The 27,468-nt window shown below is 62.9% G+C and overlaps 1 protein-coding gene across 5 annotated transcripts in view; it reads left to right on the top strand.

Moving 5' to 3' along the window:
- The window catches only part of CAMK2B (calcium/calmodulin dependent protein kinase II beta), a 94,637-nt gene that overhangs the window by 52,959 nt on the left and 14,210 nt on the right, over positions 1-27,468 (top strand). For 3 of the 5 annotated variants that reach the window (XM_060304869.1, XM_060304868.1, XM_060304867.1), the window contains exons 4-13: positions 5,751-5,805; positions 9,515-9,580; positions 15,326-15,398; positions 18,726-18,828; positions 18,917-19,000; positions 19,704-19,798; positions 19,958-20,080; positions 20,540-20,623; positions 21,380-21,422; positions 22,345-22,419. In XM_060304869.1, coding sequence (XP_060160852.1) covers positions 5,751-5,805; positions 9,515-9,580; positions 15,326-15,398; positions 18,726-18,828; positions 18,917-19,000; positions 19,704-19,798; positions 19,958-20,080; positions 20,540-20,623; positions 21,380-21,422; positions 22,345-22,419 — 801 coding nt within the window. The remainder of the gene's footprint in view (positions 1-5,750; positions 5,806-9,514; positions 9,581-15,325; positions 15,399-18,725; positions 18,829-18,916; positions 19,001-19,703; positions 19,799-19,957; positions 20,081-20,539; positions 20,624-21,379; positions 21,423-22,344; positions 22,420-27,468) is intronic. The other 2 variants (XM_060304872.1, XM_060304870.1) reach the window with 1 other exon arrangement.

Genomic DNA, 27,468 nt, shown 5'->3' with positions numbered 1-27,468 from the left:
GGGAAAGCCTGGCTCGGAGGCCTAGAGCGGGCCCAGGAATCGGAATCTGAGCCAGCCTGATGGGTGATTCTGAGGTGGGAGTCCACAGGGACCCCAGCCCCCTCTTCACTGGGCTGGGGCGCGTTTGGCAAAAGGGCTGTTGCCCCTCTGCCTGTCCAGGTCCAGGCGCCCGAGGACCCTCTCTCTTGGTGCTCCTGGCTGGTGCCACCGCACCGCCAGCTCTACCCACACCCCTTCCCATGCCAGCTCCCTCCCCTGTGTCCGCTGAGCGCCCATCAAGTGTGGGTCCCCCATTCTGAGTGATTTTCAGGAATCCTCTTACTAGGGAGAAGACCCAGGTGTTCTTGGGTTGGTGTTCGGGGCCAATTCTTCAACAAGAAGCCCCCCTGCCCTGCCTGCATACCCCGTGTGGTTCTGGGTGCGTTCCGAGTGGTCCCTGGAGTCCGCCTAGGGGGTTTATTCTAGAACACAGGGGAGGCAGAGCTGAGACTGTGGGGTTCAGCTGAACATTCTCTGTAGACTCAGGAGGGGCTCTCTGAGGAGTAAGTAGTGGGGGAGAATTTTGGGGGAGGTGAGGGGAGCCCCTTGCTCCGTGGCCTGTGTCTACCCAGCCCCATCTCTGAACAGAAGTGTTCCCAGCCCCTCACCCCCGGGAGAGGAGGCAGGACCACGTTCAGATAGAGGCGGGGTAGGGGCTCTGGGAGGGACTCCCCTTCCTGTCCTGGCTCACTCAGGAAGCAGTTGTGCTCAGGGCGTGGGCAGGGGAGGAGCCTCAGTTTGCCCGTCTGGAAAGTGGAGATGCTGCTACCTTCCTCACAGGGACCCCCCCTGCAAGGACCCTCGAGGGTTCCCCTGGCGAGCCGGGCGTGAGCTGTGAAAGCCCTCCTTTCCGAGGCAGTGTGCTGAGGTTCAGAGCTCAGAGATCTGGATTCGGACCCCACCTTTCCCTCAAAAGCCACAGCAGCCACTGAACTGCTTTGAGGCACAGTCTCCTTGTTTGTGGACTAGACGTGTTTCACAGGTGTGTCAGCCATCCAGGCTTGGCAACTAAGTACCCCCAAACGCAACCAACAAGCGTTGATTCTCTCTGTTTCTGTGGATTCAAGAGCAGTTCAGCTGGGTGATTGGGCCAGCCACCTAATTTGTGGGATCGGTGCAAAATGAAAATGTGGGGACTTTTTTCAAAAATTATTATGAATTTCAAGACAGCAACAGCAGGGCAGGGCCCTCTTGAGCCTGGGGCCTGGGGCAGCTACACAGGTGGCTTGGCCATGAGCTGGCCCTGCCCAGGGCTCCAGAGACAGACAGAGACAGACAGAAAGAAAAAGAGAGACAGAGAGAGGCCAAGACAGAGATTGAGACAGACAGACAGAGACAGACAGACAGAGATGGAGAGGGAAGGAGAACAAGGAACACAGTGCCTTTTCTTCCCCAAATTGTGGTAAAACATACGTAACAATATTTATCAGTTTAACTATTTTTAAGTGTACAGTTCAGTGGCATTAAGTACATTCACAATGTTATGTAACCATCGCCCTCATCTGTACTCAAAACTTTTTCATCACCCCCAGGGGAAACTCTGCATTCATTAAACACTACCCCACCCCCACTGCCCCCAGCACCTGGCACCCACCATTCTACTTTCTGTCTCTATGAATTTGACACCCTGGGAACCTCATCGATATGGGGACCATACAGCATTTGTCTTTTGGGAACGGGCTTATTTCACTGAGCCTAATGTCCTCAAGGGTCATCCGTGTTGTAGCAGGTGTCAGAATTTCCTTCCTTTTTAAGGCTGAATAATATTCCACTGTGTGTATATTCCACATTGTGTTTATCTCTTCATCCATCAATGGAACTTGGCCTGTTAGCTTTCGTGACTAATGCCGCCATGAACATGGGTGTCCAAGTCTCTGCTTTCAGTCCTTTGCGGGTATACCTCGCAGTGGATTCTTGGAGCATATGGTGGTTCTGTGTTTAATTTTTGAAGTTATGATCCAGTCTGGGAGGGGTCAGGCTGTCACCCTGCCTTATTCTGTTTGTTTGGTGGAGGAGCCAAGCTCCCCTCTTAAAGGAGGCCCAGCAGAGGGTGTGAGTGCTTCTCCCCATCAGCACGACGGCAGTGGGGGCTGCTGGTTGGGCTGTAGCATTAGGAGCTGGTACCCGGAGTCAGGCCCCCGGGTAGAAGCTCCCCTCCCAGGGGCTTTAGTTTCTGTTCAGAGACCAGGGGACACCTGGGCAGAGGAGACAGGTGTGGGCCGGCCTTGGCAGTGTGGGCCCGTCCCGGGAAGCAGGCCCGGGCGTCTGGGGACGGGCATGACCCGCAAGGGCCCTGCTGTGGGCCATGCCCTCCACAGACACGTCTGCGCTGTACTCGACTGTCCATGAGGTTGGCTCCCTCCACCCGGGGCCTCAGGAATCCCCTCGTCAGCGCATGTTTACGGACACCTACCCCGTGCCAACGGGAGACTCGGCCGAGGGCAAGGCTACCTCCACCCTCACCTCACTGGTGGGCTGTAGCCACCTCAAGAGGTTGCTGCTCAGCACGTGAGGGTGTCCCAGACTTCCCACGCTGCCCCCAGGGACTGTGGGTGACAGAGATTAAGCAGTGCCCGTGGCAGGCAGAATCTTCCACAGCCTTGTTAGAATGGGTCCCATCGGGCAGTGAGCAGAGCCCGTCAGCCTTGACTGAGAAGGCAGCCCCCAGCCTACCTCCAGCCTCCCTTCAGCCTCCCTCAGCCTCCCTCAGCCTCCTTCCAGCCTCCCCTCAGCCTCCCTCAGCCTCTCTCCAGCCTTCCCTCAGCCTCCTTCCAGTCTCCCCTCAGCCTCCTTCCAGCCTCCCTCAGCCTCTCTCCAGCCTCCCCTCAGCCTCCCTCAGCCTCCTTCCAGCCTCCTTCCAGCCTCCCCTCAGCCTCCCTCAGCCTCCTTCCAGCCTCCCTCAGCCTCTCTCCAGCCTCCCCTCAGCCTCCCTCAGCCTCCCCTCAGCCTCCCTCAGCCTCCTTCCAGCCTCCCCTCAGCCTCCCTTTAGCCTCTCTCTGGCTTCCCCCCAGCTTCCCCTTAGCCCCCCCGTCAGCCTCCTCTCTGCACGCTGACCCTTTCTCTCCTGGGCCCGGCTCATTGGTGGCAAATTCCCACCTCCTGGTTTCTGGGGCTGGAACTGCCTTCCCTTGCAGGATGGTCCAGCCAGGAGCTGGGCGGGTGGGCACCACGGGGGACAATGGCCCTGCAAGGACTTCCTGCTGAGATGAGGAGGCCAGTGCAGGAGGGGAAGGTGAAAGGTTTCCAGTCTCCAAACGCTCAGGGCCCATGCTGTCACTCCTCAGCTCTTCCTTCCCAAAGCCCATCATATGATAGGTCGCAGGGCCCTGCCCTCCCTCACAGCACAAGGGACCAGGGAGGGGTTCAGGGACAGCTTTGGAAGCAGAAGGACCCCCCACCGAGAGGCCCCTGGCCTGGGACTCGGGGTCCTGTCCCTGGAGGAGCTGCGGCCCCAGCAGCAGGAGGCGCATCCTTGGGCTCCCCCGACCCCCTCGTCCCCGTGACCCAGTGCTCCCAGGCCAGACTCTTTCAGGTATTACTGGGACTTTATCTGCCGCCTCTGTATGCCACCCGCAGTGTTATTTACTTACTGTTATTTAAGTAAAATAGATTCTATGACAATTCCTTTCCTGACTTAGTACTGCCTGTGAAATCACGGGTCTGATGTGCTAGGTAGGTTTTCTTCTAAACCATTAAAGTAACGCATAACTATTTTTTAAATGTTAAAACTGTTTAACTAAAAAAAGTGTCTATGCCCACGTGGCCTTGACTCCCATGCAGAACCCCCAGTGTCTCCCAGGGCGAGGCCCAGGGCCCTGCCAGCAGGACCTGGGAACCTGAGCCCCTCTCACCCGCTCGGGGGGCGGGGCCTGCGGGCAGGGTGGCCTCCACCAGGAGGAAGGCCCAGCAGCACCCCAGACTTATGGACCCCTGAGGCTCCCCTGGGGAAGGGGGATTCCCCTGCATGGGAGGAGAGAAAGGCCCCACGGTGGGGGGGGGGGTTCCTCTGGGTCGCTGTCTGCAGGGCTGGCGGGGTGGTGGAGGGTGGACCTCTCCCCTCCATGCCGCCCCTCCACCCCAGGCCTTTCTTTGCTTGGAGTTCCAGGGGAGGCTGCTCGGAGGGGCCGATGTGCTGGGCCCCCCGCAGAAAGGAGTCAGCAGGGGGAGGGCTTTTGGTCCCTCAGGGATTTTGCAAGAGGGGCCTCAAGGAGGTCGCAGTGAGCCGGGGGTCTGCTGTGTGTTAGGGAGTTGCAGACCCGCCCGGATGGAGTCGGGGTCCGGGCGCACCTGGGTGGGGTGAGGCTGGACGCCGGGCCCTTGAGCAGAGATCACAGTGAGCGATGGGAGGGGGGGATGGTGAGAGAAGCAGATGTGTGAGCCGAGGCGCCCCTGGAGCCACCCATGCCCCTTCTCCTTGGCGACCAGATGCCCTGACTGCTTGCGTCAGGGGCCTGCCCCCCGGGCGCCAGGCCGTGGCCGAGGTCACATTGGGGTTCCTGGTGTGAGGACGCTGCTGGCGGGGCCCTTGGGAAGCCCGGAGCTGGGAGAGGGGGGATGCTGGCCGCGAAGCTGGGAGCTAGGGCAGCTTCGAGGGCGTGAGTGAGGGGCTGTGGGCCCCGGGAGAAGCTCTGCTCTTCACCCTTTTGGTGCTGGTGGCCCCATCCCTCGTGGTGGTGGGGAGTGAGGCCTAAGGAGCTGAGGGGCGGAGCGGGCCGAGGCTGGTGGAGCAGCAGCTCTGTGGGGGCTCCGAGCCCCCGTCCACACTACTGCTTTGGCCTTGTGTGAGCTGTGTGACCCTCAGCCAGTAACTTACCCTCTCTGTGCACCTGTAAATTCTCGGGATGAGCACACTGCGGGCTCCTGACACAGGAGGCAGGATCCGTCACGTGGGGGGCAGTGTCCAAATGAGCCGTTCCTAGAAATACCTGCTGTTGAGTGCCGGGCGCGTCTTCACCTCGAGGAAAAGGAGGCACCGGGCTTGTGTTCTTTGTGCTGACATCCACTTCGCTGTTCACTCATTCATTCATTCCCTCATTCATTCATTCATCAACTCCTAACCAGCACGGCTCTGGCCAGGCCCTTGTTCCAGGCTCAGGGAGTGAAGAAAACGCACTAAAGCAGAGAGCGCGTGCGTGGCCTGGCACCATCCTACCGACCATGCCGCTTCTGGAATGGGAGCTCAGGGTCTGACCTTTGGAAGTGATGCCGCACGGGGCCCTGGGCAGGTGGTCCTCCGCCCGGGGGTCCCTGCCTCCTCAGCCTGGCCCGAGAGGCTGGCAATGGCGCCCTCCGCACTCCTCTCCCATGAAGCCCCTGGACGGCTCCTTTCCAGACCTGGTGGTGTGGGCCTTCGTCCCTGCACCGCTAGCCCTATCCCAGCTGCGTCTGGGAGCAGGGGACCCGGCGGGGGCTGAGAAGGGTCAGGGTCTCCCTCCGGCAGAGGAAAGGAAAGGCAAGACCACACCCCTGAGGCCCTTGGATACTGGCCTGGGGCCGGCCGGCCTGCAGGGCCCACGCTCACCCCTCGGGCTCTGCCTGCAGCATCCCCCGGGCCCTGCCCAGCCCGGGCTGTGGGAAGCCCCAGGCCTCGGCCCTCCTCCTTGGAGCGCTTGTGCTACTGGCCATGGGACTGGACGGGTCGGAGGCGGGCTGGGAGGCGTGGGTAGGCCCCGGGCTGCTTCCCACGCTCACGGCCTCTCCCATCCCCACAGTGCGTCTCCACGACAGCATCTCTGAGGAAGGCTTCCACTACCTGGTCTTCGATCTGTAAGTGCCGGAGCCTAGGGACTTGTGCTCTCATCTGCTCCCAGCATTGGGCCGGGCTGGGACCCTTGGTCTCCCCAGCCCCTGCGGGCAGTCCTCCGCCTCCCGGGTAGCCTCGCCCCCAGCCGCGTGGGCCAGCCTCCCTCGGCTCTGCTCTTAGCCTGTTGGCTTTGCGCTGGCTGGCGCACGGAGTCCCAGGGGGATGGGGCTGCCCAGCTGGTCCCCTCCCCCACACAGAAGGGCCTCCTGGAGGCTGGGGCGGAGGGGAGGGAGGGAGGGGAGGACCCCCGGAGGAACGGGCCCTCGGTCTACCTTCCCCTTCCTTCCCCTGGCTGGGGCCCACCGGCTGGCGTGAGCATTTGCGTGTGTGCATGTGTGTGCAAGAGTGCCTCTGGGTTTATGATTGCGTGGATGCATTTGTGTATGTTGATGAATGGGCACGTGTGTGTGTGATTTGTGGGGGCGTGTACGTGTGTACACATGTGCACGTGATTTGTGGAAGGGTGTGCACAAGAGTGCCTGTGTGTTATGAGTGCATGTGTGCGTGTGTGTTTATGAGTGTGCACGTGTGTTTCAGTGTGTGCATGTATGTGTGATTACATGAACACGTGTGTGGTTTATGTGTGTGTGAGAACATGTGTATGAGTTGGGGTGTGGACATGCACATGTGTGTGTGCATGTCCATGGGTGCATGTGTGCACACACATGTGGCTTGTGGGTGTGCATGTGCACCCACATGTGCGTGTCTGTGTACACGCGCATGTGATTTATGGGGTGTGCGCATGCATGTGCGTACACATGTACACATGTGACTTGTGGGAGTGGATACACATGGGTATGTGTGTGCATGTGTGTGCACGCATGCATGCGTGTGTGGCGCTAAGTGAGAGCGTCTGGGGCCTCTGCTGCCTCTCACTTCCTGCTGGATTTAGAAGCGGTGATCTCATCCCCTCACTTCCCGACAGCTCTGGCTGAGTGCTGCTATATTTAGCTGTCCGTGAGTCAGCACAGCTCGGGACCCTGGGGTGGGCAGGGGCTGTAGCTTTGGGGTGGCTCTGTGTGGCCTCCACGAAGCCCAGCCTGGGGTCTGTGGCCATGGGGGCAGGGCGTGTCTCCATGGGAGAGCTTCCCATCTCTCTCAAACGACAGATGCCTCGGCCGTGGGGGCGTGGAGGCCTGAACCCCTGGCCCATGCGGGGTCCTTTGGCCAGGAGAGGCCTGCAGGGGCTGGGCCACCTCTCGGTCCCCCTGTGTCCCACAAGACACCACTTCAAGTCACCAGCCGGGTGACCAGGGCCGACCTGTGACACAGCTGCCGCTGCTGGGCGGAGGCTGTGCCCTGAAACGTCTGTCGCCTGGCCCCTGTGGAGGTGGCAAGCTTGCTGTCACCCCCGTGGGCCCCCAGACCCACCCAGTTCCACCAGCCTCTTTTCCAGGAAATACAGAGGCCCCCGGGCTGGAGGGTGGCCATGTACGGGCCCCTGGTGGCCGACAGGTGGGTGGGTATGTGTGATTCAGGAGTGGACAAGATGGGAGAGAATGGTGTGCGCGTGCGTGTGTGTGTACGTGTGTGCACACTCGTGCATGTGAGTGCGTGCACGTGTGTGAGAGGGTCTTGAATCTGCTGCTCCACACAACAGGCAGGTGTGGGGAGAGGCTCTGAGCAGGGCTGGAGAGAGGAAACTGGCTGGTGTTTTTGGAGAGGGTGACGAGGAGGGGGGACCTGGGCCTTGCACATCCTCCCCCCAAACCTCTGTGGCCCCCAGGCCTGTTGAAACTCCCACTCTGCAGCATCCAGGACAGCCCTAGGCCTCAGGCAGCTGTTTGGGGGGGCAGGGAAGGCCTGCACGGGGGGCTGCTGAGGGAGGGGTAGGACTGGAGGCGTGGAGATGCCCCCCACCCTGTGCACAGCCCTCCTGTGACACTCTGCATCCCCTCTGCCACTCTGTAGCCCCAGAATTGGGGAGACGTTTCTGGCCTGGGTTGGCCTCACCTTCAGGAAGCCCCAGGCCCTTTGGCAGTTTGGGGGCTCTGTGGATTTGGAGATTGACAGGTTTCCCCACTCCCCATGCCTCAGAATGTCACTTGGCTTTGGGGACCAGGCCTGGGAACAGAGGAGAGGGCTCTCCCAGGGGCTGTGGCTGCAGCCCAGAACTAGCCATGCTGTCTGGCTGGAGCCTGAGGAAAGGGAGAACACTGGCCTCCAGACCAGGCCCTTCCCGGCCAGCTCGAGACGCCAGCCCCCTGCAGCCAACTGCCTGACCTACAGCTCTGGACCACAAGGCCCCAGATGCACAGACTGAAGCCTCCTGTGGATGCGAGGACCCAGAGGGCCTGTCCCCGGCCCCAGGTGGAGCCTCCTGCGGGGGCTCCCTGTGCCCCTGCTACAGCCCCGAGCAATACCTGTGGCCTTTCCACCTCCGCCCTATGCTTGGACTCAGGGTCTGCAGAGCCTGACCTGTGAGCTGTGTGTGCAGAGAGAGAGGCAGTGAGTCCCACTCCCTTGGGCTGGACGTAGAACCTCATCCTCCCGCTTCACACACACACGTGTGCACACAGACGCATGAGGCTCTGCTCCCTCGGGCGGTCACCTGCTCTGAGCCTGAACCTCCGCGGGTGGCAGAGGGGGACCCTAAAAGCTCCCCCAAGTCCCAGGCTCGTTGGGAGCCTGACAGGATCTGAGGGCCAGCATCTAGCCTCGAGTGGGAGCACGCCAACACCCAGTGCATCCTCGTTTTTGTGTTTCTCTAACACTAAGAGGGAGCCCGCCCACGCCGGGGCCACTGTCCAGCAGGGCCCATGCCCGTGGTCGCTGAGTGCTGGGCACAAAATGGAGCCAACCCAAGCCCCAACTTCGAGAACTAATGGGAACTGAGATGCAAATGGAGAGATCACAGTGCATGAGGCCAGCGCAGCTGCAGGTGGAGAGAGGGTGTGGCTGCGGAGGGAGTGTCCCTCGGTGTCCCCACAGGACACAGGAGGGAGACTCTGGACCACACAGGGGTACAAAAGCCCTAGATGGAGACTTCCGGTGGACTCAGGGCTTGCCGGGTGGAGTGAAGGGCTTGGGCGGACCCAGGGGTGGCTCCTCCCTGCTCCCCGTGCATCCATCCCTCAGCCCTACTTTTCACCTTGCTGTCCACGCCCACATTTCCCAGCCCAGGGGATCTAGTCATTCTGGCAAGCGACACATGGCAAGAGAGTGTGTGGACAGAGGTCCCACTCTCCTTCTGGAAGTGGGGCTTTGAACACGTCGTGCCCTCGCCCACCAGGGAGGCCAGCTCCAGGCACCGTCTCTTCTGCCGCTGTGCCCTGTGTGTGGGCCGCATCCCTGGCCTCGGGGGGGTTGACAAGGGAGAACCGGAATTAGTCACAGGGCCTGGGTAAGTGAAGAGGCCTGGCTCAGACTCCGGGGCTGCCTGAGCGCAAACTCTGGGAAAGTCCCTGAGATCATCGAGGCTCAGTTTTCTGAGCTTAAGAGTGCCAGTGTCATGGAGGGGCCGTGAAGGCTAAAATGTGAAGTACCGCCCTATGTGAGTAAGCGTTCGGTAAGCTGTCAGTCCCGGGTGACGCTGGAGACGGGGCGGAGGCGGTGGTGGTGAGGACGGTGGGACTGATGGCTGTGGAGGTGAAGACGGCGGTGCTGCCGGCGGTGGTGACAAGCAGGTGGCGATGGAGGTGACAGGGCGACCTCTGTGTGCTTTTCCCACAGGGTCACTGGTGGGGAGCTCTTTGAGGACATCGTGGCGAGAGAGTACTACAGTGAGGCAGACGCCAGGTGGGTGCAGAGCCCTCACACCATCCTGGCCCCTCTTCTCCTGCCCGGCCTTCCCTCTCTAAGCCTGGCTCCTGCCCCTCTGGCCCACATCTGCTCTCGTGAACGTTGTCCCTGACATGGCCCAGGCCGACGGTCCACTGGGCAGAAGTGTCAGGTGGCCCGCCTGGCGGACGCCTGCCCCGTCTCCCCTGGGGTAGGTGGGAACTGGCCCACAGAGGGGCTCTCCTTGGGGTAGCTGGTGGGGGGAGAGCAGACAGAGCATGGCGGTGGGCATCCTCCTGCCCTTCCCTTGGACTTGGTCAGCCCTCATGGTGGTCGAAGGGGACCGACCTTCTCAGAGATACCATCTGCAGTGCAGCTGCTGGGAAATAGCAGGGCCCTTCCCCCCAGAAGGGCAGGCCCCCCGTGACCTGCTCTGGCCCGTGCTGTGGGCCAGATGCCACCCCGAGCCGTGACAGGTGTGTCACTCCTGACAGCGCATCTCAGCTTGGAGATGGCTGCGGGCCACCAATCCTGGCCTGCCCAGCCCGGCCCGCCCAGCTCCCAAGGACACACGCGTTTAAAAGAAAAAGAAAAGAGGCCGACAGTGGCCCTCTCTAGGCGGCGGAGTTACGGATGCTTTTAAATTTTTTAATCTTCTTCGTCTATTTTAAAATTTTTCTTTAACGAATATGTATTCCTTTTCTAATCAAGAAAATGAACGTTATTTTAACAAGTAGCTTTTTGTGACTTGCTTCTGCACCCCCAGGCAACCTTGCCCGTCGGTGACAGCCTGGGTCCCCGTGAGAATATGTGAGTGGGTCCCTGGTGTCACCCGGGCACCCACAGAGCTGGGCGGCAGGAGGCTGGGGGCCTGGCGGGCGCTGGCGTGGGGTGCTGGAGCCGGGGTGAGCTGGGGTGTCAGGGCACTGGCTGCTTTTCTGAGGCTCCTTGAGGAAGGGCTTTCATTTTGCACAGCAGCCTGGGAGCGACCCGTTCCCTCCGAGAGCAGGAAGACTCCATTTTTATTTCCTACTTAGAAAGTAGAACAGAGGCACCTCCTGCTGCTCTGGGATGCTTGGGCGAGAATGTCCCAAGTATGCGTGCCTGCCTGCTGGGTGGAGCCAGAGCCCCAGACCCGGGGTCCTGACATCTGTCAGGGCAGGACAGGAGAGGAGGTCCCCAGCGGCTGCCCCCAGGTCGGGCCCCAGGGCCCGCAGCCAGGGCAGCGCTGGGGCCGGGAGGGCTGCCTTCCAGCGGTACCGGGGTGCCTCGGGGGGCGCTTGCCTTCACCGTCCTCGTCCCACCCCCGCCTGGAGCGTCCTGCCAGGGCTCCTCGGTTCTCAGCACCCACCGCTGGGCACGGCCCAGGGCCTGGCAGCCTCCTGCGCTCTGTGGTTGGTGGTCTCGCTGGAGGGGGACGTGGCCCACAGCAGAGCCCCGCTCTTGGCTGGGAGCCCCCAGTGCCCGCCTCTTCCCCATATGCCCGACGGCCACACTCCCTCCCCTGCCACGTCCCCCACGCGTGCCCCGTCCCCCCAACACCTGTGTCCTCGGAGCTCCTCCCTTGCCCACTCTCACCTGCCTCCAACCTCGTCTTCTCCGATGACCGCTTCTGCCCCCGCCCCCGCTCCCCAATTCTGCGGCTCCCTCCTGCCTGCCCGGATGGCCGGCATCCTGACCTTCCTGCCTGGGCCTCCCTTGTGGAGACTTCCCTGGCGTTTGGGGCCCCACCCACAAATGCCTAGTTTCCTCTCACAGTCTCCACCTTGCTCATAGCCAGACTACCAGGGGGGCGAGAGGGAGCGAGGGATACTCTCGGGGATCCCTTCCAGCTGGCCTCACTCGTTAAACCCGCGCCTCAGGCTGCCCCTTCTCCCGGGAGTCCTGGACCCTGGAAGCGTGCTTTTGACCTTTGTGTCGGTGCTTAGCCTTCGGGCAGGACGGCCTGAGAGAGTGACGTGGATGCCCACGTGGGTGGGTCTCCCACGGGCATCGTCAGGAACTGTGGCAGATGGGGTGAAGGCTTTCTCCCGCCCTGGGAGGGTGTTCCCCCAGGACCCCCAGTGAAAGGGGCCTGGGCTCTGCTGAGGCTGGAGCCCTAGACGCCCAGCCGTGGTGGTGGGCACCTTCCCGGCCAGCGTGCAGGCCTGGCCCCCGCCAAATGCGTCAGCCACCCTTCCGGTGGCCTGCCCGGGGCCGTGCTGCTCAAAGCTGAGCGAGTGATGAATTTCCAACGTGTCACGTCTCTAGAGGAAGAGGAAGCAGGGCAGGAGTTGCTTTTCTGAACCTTTTTCTAACCGAGAAGGCTGGAGATTCCTCTGAGGAAGAAGTGGGATCTTTATTTTGGAGTTTGTGGGGAAAAGGAGGGGTCTTTTTCAAACCTGGGAAAGCAAAAAGTTCAAAATATTTAGAGCCCATTTTTAAAAACCCTGAAAAGCAATGTGGCTCATGAGGGATGCTTATGGGGGCCCGTGAGAAGGCTGGCTGTCCCAGGGAGGGGGCGAGGGGGGAGGGGAGGAGGGGGGAGGGGCACATCTGAGGTGACAGCAGAGCCCAGAACCATGAGAATAACGTCCAGGACCGGCCAGCGTCTGGAATGCCGCTTGGGAACAATTCTGACCACAAAAGTGACTTTCTGAGTTCAGAATATGAAAAAAGGCCCCACGAGGAAGACGGTATGATGTAAATGACAGGCAGAAGGGAGGCAGGACCTCATGACTGGCCAGGCGGCCTCATGTCCTCCAAGGCCGTGGTCTCAGTCGGGAGACCAGGGCGAGAGCAGGGTGACGAGGGCCCCGGGAGCGGCCCCCCAGAGGTCCCTGGCGGGTGGGCTAGCTGGAATGGGCCGCTCTCCAGGCAGGTGGTGTCCACCTGCAGGCCGCAGAGGCCACTGCCACGTCGGTCCCAGAGATGCTGTGAAGAATAGGCCCGGGAGACAGGCGAGCAGCGTTGCCGCACTGGCTGTGGGGAGGGGGTGAGCAGACCTGCACCGTTTTCTCTTGGGGAACGTGGTTTGCTTGGCTAGCTCATTTGTGAGTACTGGGGGCTAAGCCAGCACATCTCTCCATCAGGGCGGCCACGAAGCGACCTGAGCAGGGCCTGCGGGCTGGGCGGACAGGGGCTGCATCAGAGCTATAGGGCTGGATTTCAGCCAACGGGCTGAGGTCTGTGATGCTCGGGGAGACATGCTGGCTCAGCAGGAGCAGTCACCCCATCTCTGGCGCTGGTTTGGGGCCCTGCACCCCCAAGAGGAGACGCGGGGGAGGGCAGAGGGCACAGCCCACCCCCATCTGAGCCGACATATCAATCGGTGCTGCGGCTGATGGATCCCTGGGTCCGAGAGACGTTTGGGGAACACGTTCCTACAAGGCTGGGCCTGAGGACACAATCGAGAGGAAAGAACCGACATGTCCCTGTGGTCATGGAGGCCACAGTCCGGAGCAGAGACGGACGCTGCCCAGACGCCCACACAGAGCGCAGGGCCGCCGCGTGACTGCAGTGTGGACAACGGGGGTGCCTCACGCTTGCTCGACACGGAGGAGAGTGCAGAGAGCGTCCTGGGGTTGAGAGCGGGGCAAGCTCACAGGGTGGAGGAAGAAGAGGGGCTCGACCCAAAGCTGAAGACTCGCAGGGCTCTCGGCAGGCCTGAGCTTGGGGCCGGACCGTTCCAGGGCTTTCGGGGAGTGGCCAGGGGCCCAGGAGATGCCGGCCCGTGGGCTGTGAGGGCTGCTGATGCGCTGGAGGGAGGGGCGGGGTACCACGGGGATGGCAGGGCACACGGCACACGGCTGGGACGGGTGTTCCCCGGGGCAGAACCACAGTCCGGCTGCAGCGGCACAGGCGGGGGCTGGTCTGCCCCAGGGTCCCCGAGGCCCTGTATGGGGTCGGGTGCTGCAGCGTGTGGGTGATCCAGGGACTCGAGGCTGAGCTCCGGGAGGATGCATTGGTGCCCCCAGCATGCCTCCCCAGGGCTCTGGGTTTGCCAGGGAGCCGCAGATTCCCGGGGACTGGGAAAGCCAGAGTCCCCTGCCCTGGGCCCTGGCTCAGTGGCCTCAGCTACAAGTGCTGGGCCTTTATCTGGCCTCTGTCTCCACCCAGCAGCCTGTCCTGACCTCAAAAGAGCTTCCCCGACCTCATGGCTGAGCTCTGCCCATGAGGAGGGAAGCCCCTGAGTGGGTCAGCCTGGGCGACAGGAGGGGTGCTGAGCCCGTGTCTGCAGTCACGGGAGGGCTGGTGGTGGCTGGGTGTGGAGCTGGGGATGCAAGGATGGGCGTGAGGACCACAAAGGATTGTTCCTGGCAGATGAGGACGTTGTGGGAGGGGCAGGAGTGGGGAGGGAGGCACTGGGAGCAGGTCGGGCAGGAGAGCTCAGGGCGTGGGGCGGGGATGGGCTTTCCAGCCCCTAGAGGCACCTAAGGGCAGGGGGTGCTGGGGGACTGTTGCCCACAGGTTTGGGCCCGGCTCCTCTTGACCCCTGCAAACCTCAGGAATCCATCATCAGGATTCTGAGGTCTAGGTTTCCGCAGGGGGGAACTCAGGTTTACTTTTCTATGCAGCAGGTGGGCTCCAGATGTGGCCATAGGTATTTGAGGAAGAGGCCTGGTCCCCTGTCCCTTCTCTGAGTTTGCTGTTAGGAAAACGAAGCCCACCCCTCCAGCTGACCTTCAGTCACCCCACAGGGTCCAGCCATGGCAGGAAGGGTCCTGAGGGAGTCTGCCTGTGCATCCCTCGTCCCCACCCAGAGGGGCTGTGGCTGAGACCCCAGGGGGTGAGCTCCAGGGAGCCTGTGGCCCTCCTGTCCCCCGTGGCTGGTAACGCTGCAGGGCTGCTATGGGAGCCCAGGGTCTGTGCCTGGCTTTGGGGACAGCTGGAAACTTTCCAGTCCCCTGGGGCCACCTGGGGGAGGCAGGCTCAGGCCAGAGGGGCTGGGGGCATCTAGGTCTGATGTTCAGGGCACGTTGCTGAAGCACCGGTGTTGGAGGCGCCTGAGGAGAGCTGGGTCTCTCCCTCCAGCCAGTAATACCCTGGAGGGCTCGGGACTTCTCCCGGCTCTGGAAGGAAGCCCCTGGCTTGGGGCCCTGGGCCGTGCCAGGCTGCCTCTTCGCCAGGAGCGCATCCGGGACCCCAGGGCTGCTAAGAGCTGAGCTGTCTAGCACGGCAGCCAGCAGCCAGTGTGGATGTTCAAGTTTATTCAAATGAAATGACTCCTGCCCCAGCACATGAGTGACTGGAGGCTGCAGCATTAGCGCTACCCCAGAACAGAGGGGGGCCCTAGTGGCCAGGGCGTCACCCCACACTGCGGCACCCCACTCTCGCCCTCTCACCTCTGCCCTTTCCTGCCCGGGTTCCCCCATCTCCAGCCTGCCTTGCAGGGTGTGGGCTCAGGCCGGGCCTCCCTCCTGCAGGGCGCCCAGCTCAGGTCCAGGCTTGGCCAGCATGAGCCTGGGGAGGAGGGCCCTGGGGCCAGGCGTGTCTCCTCTGAGCAGCACTTCCAAGGGCCTGGCCCGAGGGGAAGGCAGGGTGGGGTCGCAGGGGGCCTGGCCGGCCCTTGTGCTGACCTTTGGGGGTGAGGAAGGCTCCTCAGAGGTCCCCTCCTGGCCAGTGTCTCCTCTCCCATGTGGCAGGCCGCACCTTGATTCCCTGCTTCCCCGCGGCCCCCTGCCAGGCTGGGGACCCCCCCCAGTGCCACACAGCACCCTGCTCCTGCGCCCCCGCCCACTCTTCGGGGGCCACCCGCACTAACGTGCCTGCTGTTTGCTTCAGTCACTGCATCCAGCAGATCCTGGAGGCGGTTCTCCATTGCCACCAAATGGGGGTCGTCCACAGGGACCTCAAGGTGAGTCCCCCACCGTGCTCTGTGCCAGGTGTTTGTTGTCTGTAACTGCATGTTGCGTTTACCAGGAGGCTCTGGGCTGGGGCAGTGCAAGCGCCAGGAGACACTGTGTGTGTGGGACGTGTGCACGTGCGTGTGTGTCTGCGTGTGAAAGTGCATGCATGTGAGAGTGTGTGTGCGTGTGCATCAGCACGTGTATGAGCACCTGTGTGTGTGTGCATGTGTGTTTGTGTGTGAAGGTACGTGCATGCGAGAATGTGGGTCTGTGTGCACACGTGTATGTGTGTGTGCCTGTGTGGGCACAGGTGTATATGTGCTCACATGCACATGTGTGTATACGTGTGTGCACATGCATGTGCGTTCATGCACGTGTGAGAGAATATGTGTATGTGTGCATGTGTGCACATCTGTGTGCGTGGTGTCTGTGTGTGTGCACACATGCATGTATTTGCACACGTCCCTCCCAACACCTCTAGGCTCCGGGGCTGAGAGGGGACAGTTGTCAAAAATCAGCCTATTAACACGTGTCCACTCGGGGTCTCGCTTTCTGGGCTCCGGTTGAGATTCGGACCTGGCAGGTGGGACACCTGGCAGGTGATGTGCGTGCAGGTGGGGCTGATGCCTCGGGAGCAGGGGCTGAGGGACCAGCCTGGATGGTCTCTGCAAACTTCCAGCCCTTTCTTCTAGTAGCTCTTGGCTCAGCTCTGGGCAAAGTGACCATAGAGCATTTAAAGCAAGGTTTGTCACCCACAGGGCTCAGTGCGGTGGGAGGGTCTTCAGGAGGACTACACCCCATCCTCCTGCCTCCCTCCCTCCTTTCCCCCTCCCTCCCCCTCCGCCCTCCTCCTCCTCTCAATTTCTCCTCCTTTCTTTGATTTTAGCTTTCTTCAAGTCTGGGTTTGGGTCAGTTTCTTCTGTTGGGGGGTGGGGGGACCCCTGGGCCTGTCATCCCTGCTAAGAGACCTGCTGGTGGCGTTTGAGACCAACTTTCCCATGGGTGCTTGGGCTGAACGGGGTCACGCCCTTCCTCGGGCCACCGAGGGGTGTGTGTCTGTGAGCTAATCTTTGTGGGGCTGCTCTTGGAATGTTGTCCTGCCAGGAGCAGGCCCAGGACCCTCTCCTGTGCCCTTCACGTTCCCGCTCTCCCTCTGCATGTGCCGTGTGGTCCCCTGTCCTTTCACATGCCCACCCAGGCCCGCCGTGTCTGCCTGTCCTGTGGGTCCCCCTCTGTCGCTGTGTCTTGTCTGAATCGGCCTCATTGGGGGCCTCAGGGAGGAGGGGCCGCAGGGGAGTGGGCGCGCATCCCCCCTTGACTGTGGACCCCGTGATGCATAAGTAACTTAGAGGCCAAAGCAGGCAAATGGAGATGGATGCTCCCCCCAGGCCAGGTGTGCCCTGGGGACAAACAGAATCCTTGCCGAAAAGAGGAAAAGGGGGCAGGAGTCTGCCAGGTGTCGGGGGAGCAGACTGCCCCTCCTCCTCTAGAGAGGCCTCCACCATCATGACTGAGACAGCCCCCCAGAAGCGGTGCTGTGGTGGGTGTCCTCTCAGCCAAGGTGTGGAGGGTGGAGAGAGTGGAGGGGGCTGATGCCATCCCAGGGTGCTGCGAGGGAGCCAGGGTGGAGCCCGGGGCCAGGGCACCACTGCTCGGACCCAGCTGGCTCCCCTGCCTCTCGCCCCGCCCGGCCCCGACCCTTCTTGTCCAGCTCTTCCCAGGGACCAAGTTCACTTAGCTCCTTCTTCCTGGGGAGGAGAGCTGGTTTGTTTCCTCGGGGTGGGGGTATCTGAGCTGTAGAAGTCAGGTCAAGCCCCCAGCTGCAGTCCCTGACCCCTACGATTTCAGACTTCTTTTTTAAATTTAATTTTAAAAAATTGAAATATAGTTGATTTACAATGTTGTGTTTATTTCAGACTTCTTGATGTGGGGTGTGTGGAGAGGTTGGGGTCCCCTTGCCCCACGCACATTTGCAAAATCAAGGTGTTCAGAGGCGGGCTTCCCTGGTGGTCCAGTGGTTAAGATTCCGTGCTTCTAATGCAGGGGGCGCGGGTTCGATCCCTGGTCGGGGAAGTTCCACATGGCGTGCGCTGTGGCCAAAAGAGTTGATGGGACATGCATTAAGAAATAAACTTTAAAAAAGGAAGAAAAGGGGAGTATTAAAAACAAGAAAGACCAATAATCCGAAAAAAAAAAAAAAAAAAGATGTTCAGAGGCCTCCAGGCCGTGCTGGGCAGACAGGGCTGAGTGTCCCCAGCGCACATCACCTGCAGGGACAGCACCTCGTCCAGCCAGCTGTGTGTGGGCCTGGAAGAACTGGTTTCTGCCGGGTGGGACTGGCATACTTCATCTCTTCCACGTGTGTCGTCCTAACACCCCAGGTGTACAAGCGGGGTTAACTCAGTTCGGTTCGTGGTGTTTGTCTTTCTTGGTAGCACCAAAGTGGCAGTGTGGTCTCAGCGGGCCTTCCCGTCGGGAGGGTGGCCTGGCGAGGGAGCCGAGGGCCCAGAGAGGCATGAGGAAGTCCAGCGGCTTTGAGCTCTGAGCGCTGGCCGCTGGGAGGTGGTGAGGCTGGTGGGATAGGCTGGGATGGGAGGGGCCCAGCGCACAGGGCCCAGCGCACAGGGACCCCCTCGGGCCTTCGGGGCCAAGTGTCCCCAATCAGGGGGCAGCAGCCTCGGCGCTCCAGTGGGACAGGGATGAATGTCCTTCCAGCTTGAGGAAGGGCGCTGCTGCCCGACTCAGGGAGGTCTGCATGGGACCTTTCCCACCTGCGGTCGAGGCAGGCCCCCTCCGGCCAGCATGGGGCCGGTGGGACTTGGTGGACAGACGTCCTACACTGCCAGGCTCTCGGGGCCCTCGGTTGTTCCTTCTTGCCCTTTGAGGGCTGCCGTCCTGCCAGCAGCGCCTGAGCGCTCCGGCAGGCAGTTGTCTGTGCAGCCAGCCGTGGTGAAGGGAGGGGAGCCCCTCTGCCGGTGGACGTCCCGGGCCCCTGCACAGCCTGCCAGGGCCTGTAGGCTGCGCTCAGTTTTTGGTCCCAGCGCCCTGAGTTCACAAGCTTGCGCTTTGAAAGCCAGCTTCCCTCAGCTCTGGGGCGCCTGTCCCTGCCCCCCGGGGGTGCGGGGCAGGGACAGACTGCGGGGTGCAGGCCCGGCGGGGCCCAGAGCTCTGGGATACGCCCAAGCCAAGGGTGTCAGCTGCGCTGGGGGGACACCCACGTGGTGACAGGTCAGGCCTGTGTGCCCCCGTCTGCAAAGCACTATTTTGTCCCCCTCCCTCCCGTGACACCCCCGGGTGTAAACCACACGCTCTCGGGCTGGTCGCCTTCCCCGCAGCCCGAGAACCTGCTCCTGGCCAGCAAGTGCAAAGGGGCCGCAGTGAAGCTGGCGGACTTCGGCCTGGCTATCGAGGTGCAGGGGGACCAGCAGGCCTGGTTTGGTGAGTAGCCGGCTGGCCGACCGGGGGCCAGGCTGGGGGCGTCAGCTGCCCCCGGGGCCCCTCACACGGCCCTTTCCCCTCCCGCTAGGGTTCGCTGGCACGCCAGGCTACCTGTCCCCAGAGGTGCTGCGCAAGGAGGCGTACGGCAAGCCGGTGGACATCTGGGCGTGCGGTGAGGCTGGTGTGCGGGGCGGGGTAGGGCCGCAGGGCCACTGTGAGGGACCCGCCGCTGGGCTGACTCACAGGGCTACCCCCCGCTAGGAGCGCCCTCTCCACCCAGACTGGAGTCGCTAATGCGATCCTGGCGGTTGCTGAGAAGCCCACCGCCCCAGCACCTGCCCCGCGCTCTGCAGAGCGGTCTGGAGGAGGAGCGGCAGGTGCCCAGGTGGTGGATGGATGCTGGAGGGCTGGAGACCGTGCACACCACCCTGGCGGGGCCTGTCCTCTGCGCGGCGGAGGGGGCCGGCCTCGGGCCTCTCCTGTGAAGTAGGATGAGGGTAGAGCAGAGGTGAAGGAGATGTATATGCCATTCCGCCGTCAGGGTCTCCAAACAGTGACACTTGCTGACGCTGGCTGCGGGGGCCGGGGGGGGGTCCCACTGGACCTTGAGGGTCCCAGTGTTCTCATGGGGCTTGCTGGCTTCGGGCAGTGACCCCCACCCTAGCTGATGCTGAGAAACTGGCTGAGGGTCCCCTAGCTGTCAGGCGGCAGAGCTGGGCATATGACCCCCACGCCGGGGGTCACACAGCTGACCCCACGCAGCAGCGCCCCACTGGCTTGTGGCCGCGCTGTGGGCTCTGTGGGCTGGGGCTGAGCCGCTGGGCGCAGGCGGTGAGGGCGGCAGTGCGAGGCCCTGCGCTTGCGGTTCCCCGCAGGGGTGATCCTGTACATCTTGCTGGTGGGCTACCCACCCTTCTGGGACGAGGACCAGCACAAGCTGTACCAGCAGATCAAGGCCGGGGCCTACGACGTGAGTGCCGGGACCCCCCCGACCCTCCCCATCTGGGGGAGGCAGAGGCAGGGAGCGGGGTGACGCCGCCCGTTTCCAGATGAGGCCCCCCCCGGAGAATTCCGTCTTCTGCCTGGGAAGGGGGCTTTAGGCTCCCTTGTGCGTGGCTTCCCTTCGTAGTTCCCATCCCCGGAGTGGGACACGGTCACTCCTGAAGCCAAAAACCTCATCAACCAGATGTTGACCATCAACCCTGCCAAGCGCATCACGGCACACGAGGCGCTGAAGCACCCATGGGTCTGCGTAAGTCGCCCCAGCCTCGGACCACCCCCCGGCGCGTTGACCCTGGCGCGCTCTCCTCGCATCCGGTGGGTCCCCTGGTTTCCCGGGGGCTGCGTGGCCTGTGGCTTTGAGGCTGGTGGGTTTAAAGACCTTAGTCCCTGGGAGACTAAGGAGCTCTGTGGGAAGAGGAGGCCCAGTCCAGGGCGTGAGGGGATAGAGTAGTGAGGTGGGTGAGGGACAGGTAGGGGGGCGGACGGGCCATGAGGGGTGACGGGCTGGGGGGTTAGGCAAGCAGTGGGGACAGGTGGCCTCTGGCTGCAGTGGGCGGCCGGCAGCTCTTGGCACAAGGGCCCTGGGGGTGCTGCTGCCCTGAGCCTTGCTCCGAGCCCCCTCTTCAGAGCCCCGCCTTGGGGACAGAGCTGATGCCCCTCAGGGCTCCTTGCAGCGTGTGACCCCCTCCTCCCTCCCCCCTCCCCACAGCAACGCTCCACTGTGGCCTCCATGATGCACAGGCAGGAGACCGTGGAGTGCCTGAAAAAGTTCAATGCCCGGCGGAAGCTCAAGGTGAGATGCCGACCCCAGTGAGGGCCAGGGTGCCACGCCGGGCACACGTGCTCCCCCACCCAGAGGGGCCGAGGGCCCTGCCCTGGGAGCAGCTGGAGGGGCTCGGGCAGGCCTGTGGGGGTCCCAGTCACCTAGGATGGGCTGCTCGTCAGCGCCGTCCCAGACTAGCCCCCCCATGGCAACAACACCAGAGGTGCCCAGACGTGAGCCTGGCCCCCAGGTGCACAGCTGGTCCCTCCTCAGCCGCCCACGCCGCCCATGAGGCATTCCTGGGGCTCCCTGGGGGGAAAGGCGCCCTGTGGTCGGTCATACTTTCTGAGTGGGAGAAGGCTGAGAAGCTTCTGACCTGGGGCAGGTTTGGTCAGGAGATCAGCTGAGCTCTGCTGCTTGCGTGGGCAGGGGGAGGGCGGGAGGGAGGGTGGGGGGCCCTGGGCAGGGAGGCCGTTCGGAGCCAGGCCCGCCCTCCCGACAGGCTGCTCTGTGCTGAGAGTGAGTGTCCAGGCCTGGCGGCTGGCGTGCACGTGCCTGTCAGGGAGAGGAGGTGGCGTGGGGAGAGGCAGACCCCCAGCTGCAGCCCCGGGGGGTCTTGACGCCTTTAAGAGCTGGGCTCAGTGGGCAGTTTAGGACCTGGGGTGCGTCCCTGTTTTAATGCTGGACGTGGGTGGCATGTCTGGGTGCAGCTGCCTCTCTGCGAGGCCGTGACTCGAGGTGCGGGCGGGGGTCTCCGCCTGGCCTCAGCCGTGTGTCTCTCCCCAGGGCGCGATCCTCACCACCATGCTGGCCACGCGGAATTTCTCAGGTGAGTAGAGCCTTCTCCAGGAGGAGCAGGCCTACGGCGGGAAGGCTGGGGAACGACCCGCCACCAGCTGCCTGCCGTGTCCTCACCCCACTGTCCCCTCCTCTGCTGCTGGCCCGGCCCGACCTTCCGCCCTCTGAGACCCTCGGGCCACAGAGGAGGCCTGGGCTACGGCCGGGCCCCGCGAGGGCCCGTCCCTGAGTGTTGGGTCTGTGTCTGAGCTGCCCGCCGGCCGGGCCGCAGCTCCGTGTGTCTGTGCAGGCGTTGGTCGGCACCTCTGTGGCCTCGTTGTTGTCCTGAATCCTCTGAGCACCCGTTCTGTGTGTGGGTTGGGGGGCGGCTAGAGGAGGCTCCGATGCTCTGGCTGGCGGCCGCCCACCCGGGCGCCGAGGGTGGGCAGGGCTGGGGGTGTGCGGCCGCTCTGGGGGGCTGTCGGCGCCCCTGAGGCCATGGGCCCAGGCAGGCCCAGCGGGGACAGTGTCACCCGAGGAGGGCCGCTGCCCCCGGCGCTCCTGTGGCTTGTCTGTGGCCCGCGATGCTGGTGCGGGTGCGTCTGTGGTCCGTCCTCGTTGTCCGTTTGCATCAGCACGCGCCCCATCCTGTTACTTTTGCTGTGGTGCTGTGCTGCCGGGCGGGGGGGCATGCCGTCACACCAGTACTAACAGGACGTGTCCTGTCCGCACGCCCAGCCCGGCACCCGGAAGGCCCCGCTGGGGTTTTCCAAGGAGAAAGGAGGCAAACGCTTTTCCGGTGTCCGTCGGTCTCCATCTTGTTTTCACGCTCCTGTGAAGGGATTCTGGAACCATCTGTCACCTAAACTTTGACTCTAATCTTCTTCTGCTTCCTTTGTCTCTTCTCTTCCCTCACCTCGCCCACCCCTCGTCTGTGTCCGCCCCTCCCCTCGTCTCTAACCCGGTGCTAACAGTGGGCAGACAGACCACCGCTCCAGCCACAATGTCCACCGCGGCCTCCGGCACCACCATGGGGCTGGTGGAACAAGGTAGATGTCCCGCCTGTCGGCATGCAGGTCCCTTCGCTGCACGCAGCCGCCGGCTGGGCCTTGAGAGCCTCCCCAGAGGCCCCGGGAGCCCCTGCTCCCGCCGTGGACACGCCCACAGAGCCCCCGTGGGCAGGGAGGCAGCCCCAACTGTCCCAGCGGCCTCAGACCCCACCTATTTCAGGAGGGGCCAGGCTAGCTGACCCCTGAGCCGAGTTGCCCTCCATGCCTTTGACCGAATTCCCCAGTCCTGGTTCCTGAGTCTGGGGGTCAGGAGACCCCTCTGGTCAGAGCCCTTTGCTGTCTCAGTCTCACGCCCCGCTTGTCCATCATGACCCCCGCTCAGAATGACCTTGACACCAACCCCAGGAAGCCTCGGGGCTGCTGCTGGGAGTTTAAATCCCGAGTGGGGGCCCTGGGGAGAAGGGCGTGGGCAGAGACCCTGCCCCGTGAGAGCCCACTGGCCACCCTGGCCACCCCCGACCTGTCCCGCACACGCGCCCAGGGCTCTGCCCTGTGCTTCCAGCCGCTCGCACGGAGCCGGTGGTCTGTGCTGAGTCCCAAACACGCACGTCTGCCCCGTGAGCCCCAAGACGGGGCCCTCGGCCACCCAGAGAATGACTCTGAAGGCCTCCTCTTGGTTTCTTTCTACGAGGCCCCCATTACCTCGTCCCCACCCTGTGAGGGGAGAGGCTCATTCTGCTAATCTGTGCCCCAGTCTGTGAGGGGCAGACCTCCCAGAAGGCCCATGCTAGCTCCCGCTCATCCAACCGTGACCTTGGCCGCATCACATGAGGCTAGTGGACCCCAAGACTTCCTAGTGGGCCCATGGCCCCAGCCTGAGCTGAGGGTGGCACAAGTGTAGGGCGGGCAGAGCCTAGAAGAAGCCCGGCATTTCCTGCCAGTGCCTCGAGTGTCGGCCGGGACAGGGCAGACGCCCAGCCCCTCCCAGGCCCAGGCCCTTTCTTTTTTCTTTTTTTTTTGGTGGGGGGTACACGGGGCTCTCACTGCTGTGGCCTCTCCCGTTGCGGAGCACAGGCTCCAGATGTGCAGGCTCAGCGGCCATGGCTCATGGGCCCAGCCGCTCCGCGGCATGTGGGATCTTCCCGGACCGGGGCACGAACCCGTGTCCCCTGCATCGGCAGGCGGACTCTCAACCACTGCGCCACCAGGGAAGCCCCCGGGCCCTTTCTTTACTGCACATCCAGCCCAGCTCTTACCCCGTGACCCCACAGGGTATGCAGGCCTGCCTGCCCACCCAGAGAACCCCGGCTGCTGCCTCCTGGGGCTTTCAGGGCAGGGCTGTCCTCAGCAGGAGGGCCTGTGCTCCTCCCGTGAGCCCGGTGACGGGTCCAGCAGGCAGGCCCCCGGGGTCGTCCTGAGTCAGCTTCATTTTTTGGGCCTTTCCGGAGCACCTGAGAGGGAGGGAGGGGCAGTGGGACACGAGACAGTGAGACTAGGGGCTCCTGGTGAAGCCGGGGGTGGGGCAGAGGTGAGCGAGGCAGGCGCCTCTGAGCCGCTCTCTGCCCGGGGCTCCCACCTGCAATGCCCGCTGCCTGCAAGGGGATGTGGAGCGTCCGTGCATGAGGCCGCGAGCATGTGCGGCTCTGCCCCCGGCGCCCAGGGCTGCTCTGTCCTGGGGGTGGTCCGTGCATGTGGACAGAGCCCAGCATGGCTGTCCCTGAGTGATGAGCTAGGGGACGAGGTAAAGGCTGGGCCCTGTGGGTTGAGCCCCCATCCCCGCTAGGTCGGCCCACCTCAGCCAGTGCGTTGGACCCAGCAGACATGGCAGGCAGGGGGCTCAGTCCCAAGGCCATTGCTTCTCTGTGGATGACGGCCTCTGGGGTGACGTAGTACCCTCGGCCAGCGGAAGACCGGGTGTCTTTGTAGATCTCTTGCAGTTCATCAAGGCGGCCTGGTCAGTCCCACTTGGCCTTCACCAAGAGGAGACTCAGGCAAACTGCTGGGGTGGCAATGATGACCTGGCCCCAAGGACCCGGGCCAGGGTGGGGCAGAGGGTCTCTGCTTGTCTCCGGGGGTCTAGGGCGCCTGGTTGGTCCACCTTGGCTCCTGCTGTGTAGTAATGAATTCGACTTGAATTCGACTTGAGGAAACACAAAGGAAACTCCCTATGCCTTTGACCGCTAGTGTAGACAGGAGTCAACAGGATTCTGGAATTATTCTCAGACAGAGATGTGAATTTCCAGGAAACGCGGCGGCCAGGAGCTGAGCTCAGGAAGACGGCAGCTGTGTGTCCAGACACCCTGTACCCAGACACGCAGGTGTAGGTTACAGGGGTTCGCAAGGAGGAGTGTTCGGGAATCGATTACAAGGACAGGTGTCTGCTGCAGGGCATCCTGGAGCCTGGGCCGTGGTGGCGGACTGAGTCCCCTGAGGGGTGGCTTGTTAGGGAGGGGAACTGGTACCGTCCCGTGTAGCACGGTCTGGAATGTGGGTTTTGATAGAATCAGGGACTGAAGGGAACCCTCTTAAGACCCAGGACTGTCCCAGGGTCTGACCCAGGGGCCCCCCTTTCCTGCCCAAGGGGAAGACCAGGCAGAGCTGACTCTGCCCCCACCAGGGCACTGGGCTGGCCCTGACCGGACTTCTCAGACCAGCACTGGCGTGCACTGGCTCTAACTCAGCTGGCCAGGAATGCCGCTGGCCAAGGCTGTGTGGCACTGGGAGGTGACTCTCCCCAGACTGCCCACCTTAAATTGGGGGCGGGGGTCAGCTTGCTCTTCTGCTCAGCTCTCACGACGAGTGCCTTCAAGACGGGCTGGACCCCACTTTCCTCCAGCTGTGTCCAGCCAGCTGGTCGGCCAGCATAAACAGGGTCCCTGGGCTCTGTGACCACAGCACGACCCCCACTTCGGGGTCAGTAGGGAGGCTAGGGCCATGCTGGTCAGGAGTGAGGCTGCAGGCCCTGGAGGCCCGGGAGTTCCCATGTCTGCAGGGCTCGATTGTTCCTCCGTGGTGAGTTACAGGCATGCGGACGTAGCTGCCACCTGGGAGGTTTTCACAGTCCCCGCAGTGGGAAGTGGGTTGTGGCCCTGAGCAGGCGGCATTTCTGGTCCTGGATGCCTGCGGAGTCCGGCCTCACCAGGTGAGGCCTCGCCCTTGGGAGGATGAACTGGGGGACGAGGAAAGGGATGACCTGTGGTCCCTTCACTCGCTGGGGTACTGTGATGCTTCTCACGGGGTGAAGCCCACCGGGCGACAGGGTTGGGCCAGGAGTCAGGTTTCTCGTTAAACTTTGGCCCGTGGATCCTGGGAGGGAAGCTTGAGGGAATTGATGGGTCCGTTGGGGAGGAAGGCTGGGAACTGAGGCTGCGCCCAGTGTAGCAGGTCTCCGATAACCCCGCGGGGCCCTCTGGCTGGGGGCAGCCACCTGTGTGCCAAAGCAAAGCCCGGAGGGCAGCGATGGCCACCTGGACAGGGTAAGGCAATCAGCAGGGGGTGGCCCAGCGGCCTGGTCGCTGCACTGGGGACCTTGACCAGTGGTTCTCGAACTGAAGGCGTCAGGATCCCCCAGAGCAGATGAACAGTTAAACTGATGCCGAGCCCACCCCCGAGTTTCTGCCTCAGGAGGTCTGGGGCAGCCCAGGCGATGAGATGCTGACGTTGCTGGCGGGGGCAGGGGTGGGGTCCAGGGGGACCGCACTTTGAGAATCTCTGCATCTCTCTGGGTCTTTCTGATGTGCCGGCCGAGTCAACGGCCTCCAGGGATGTTCCCAGCAGGAAAGGTCCCCCCCCCGCACAGGCCTGCTGGGGGCCACCCTCCTCCCTCTGGGCAGGCGGCCTCCCCTTCAGGGCTGGCCAGCCAGAGCTTTTGGAGCCGGTGGTGGGGACTGTGCCACCTTCCTTCCAAGGCGAGGGACCCCACCCTCCGGCATCCGAACCCAGGGCTGCTTCTCTAACCCGCACCGGCTGTCCTGGGGCACTGCTTGGTGTGAGCGTGGGCAGGGCGGGTGAGGCAGGAGCCGCTGAGCCCTGGGCTGCAGACTTGCACTCCCTGCCTGAACGTCCACAAACCTTGTTTTCTCTCTCTTCTTTCTTCCTCACTCCCTCTCCTCCCCTTCTCACCTTTCCTTTTCCGTAAGGTAAGCTGACTTCCTTTGTTTTCTTTTTTTTTTTTTTCGAGTTCTGTAATTAAAACTAATCTCTGCAGAGGGTGCAGATGCTGGGGGGCTAAGGGCCTGTTGGGTGTGGCAGGTCAGGGCCCCTGAAGCTGGCTCACAGAGAGGCAGAGGCAGAGCCGGGCCGCCCCCGACCTCCTCCCCGGGGGGTGCGGGGAAGGCTGGGATGAGACGGGCCGTCTGCTGGGCCTGGGCTTCTGAGGGGTGGTGGGAACCTGGGGTGCAGGTGGCTCTTTGGACCCTCCCCCAGGTGTGTCATCCTGTTGATGTCACTCAGAGCTTAAGGTCCTTGGTGGGTGGGCACAGAGGCCCGAGTTGGCCCAGTCAGTGCTGCCAGAGCAAGGCCGAGCGGTGGCCCCAAGGCTCGGGCTGCGGGGTGGTTTAAGAGGGAGAGTGAGGCTGCCCCCCGGGGCTCTGAGCTGAGAGGCGTGGCCTGAGGCCTGACCGTGGGACCAGAGCTCCGAGTCCAGTCTGCCAGGGGAGGGGGGCCAGGAGGCTGAGAGCAGGCACCGGGGGTTGGGGCAAGCCCCTCCCTTTGTGGGTGGCCAGCTGCAGCCCACCCACCCCTGCCTGAGGACATGGGGGTGCCTACCACTCCAACCTGCTGTCCTGCCCTGTGTTCCCATCTCGGGTGACGGGCAGCGCCCTGCCTTCCTTTTCGGGGAACCTGCATGCTGCCCTCCCGGAAGCTGCTGGTCACAGGTGGGAGGAGAAACCTTGGTGTCCTCCAAGGTCATGGTGGATGGCCGGGGGGAAGGCCCTGTCCCAGGGACGAGGGTCCTCGGGCAGCGCTGGCCAGGCCTTCCCCAGGGCGGCCCTGCTCGGCACAGGACGCAGGCCCGCTCTGTCCCCAGCTGGGCGCAGAAGCTACCTCTGCCTTGGGACCTTGGGTCGCCTGCTCGCTCAGTCTTGG

The sequence above is a fragment of the Globicephala melas genome, chromosome 9 (genome assembly GCF_963455315.2).
Source record: "Globicephala melas chromosome 9, mGloMel1.2, whole genome shotgun sequence".
NCBI lineage: Eukaryota > Metazoa > Chordata > Mammalia > Artiodactyla > Delphinidae > Globicephala > Globicephala melas.
Note: the sequence above shows the minus strand (reverse complement) of the source record. Positions and strands in the feature narration are given on the sequence as shown.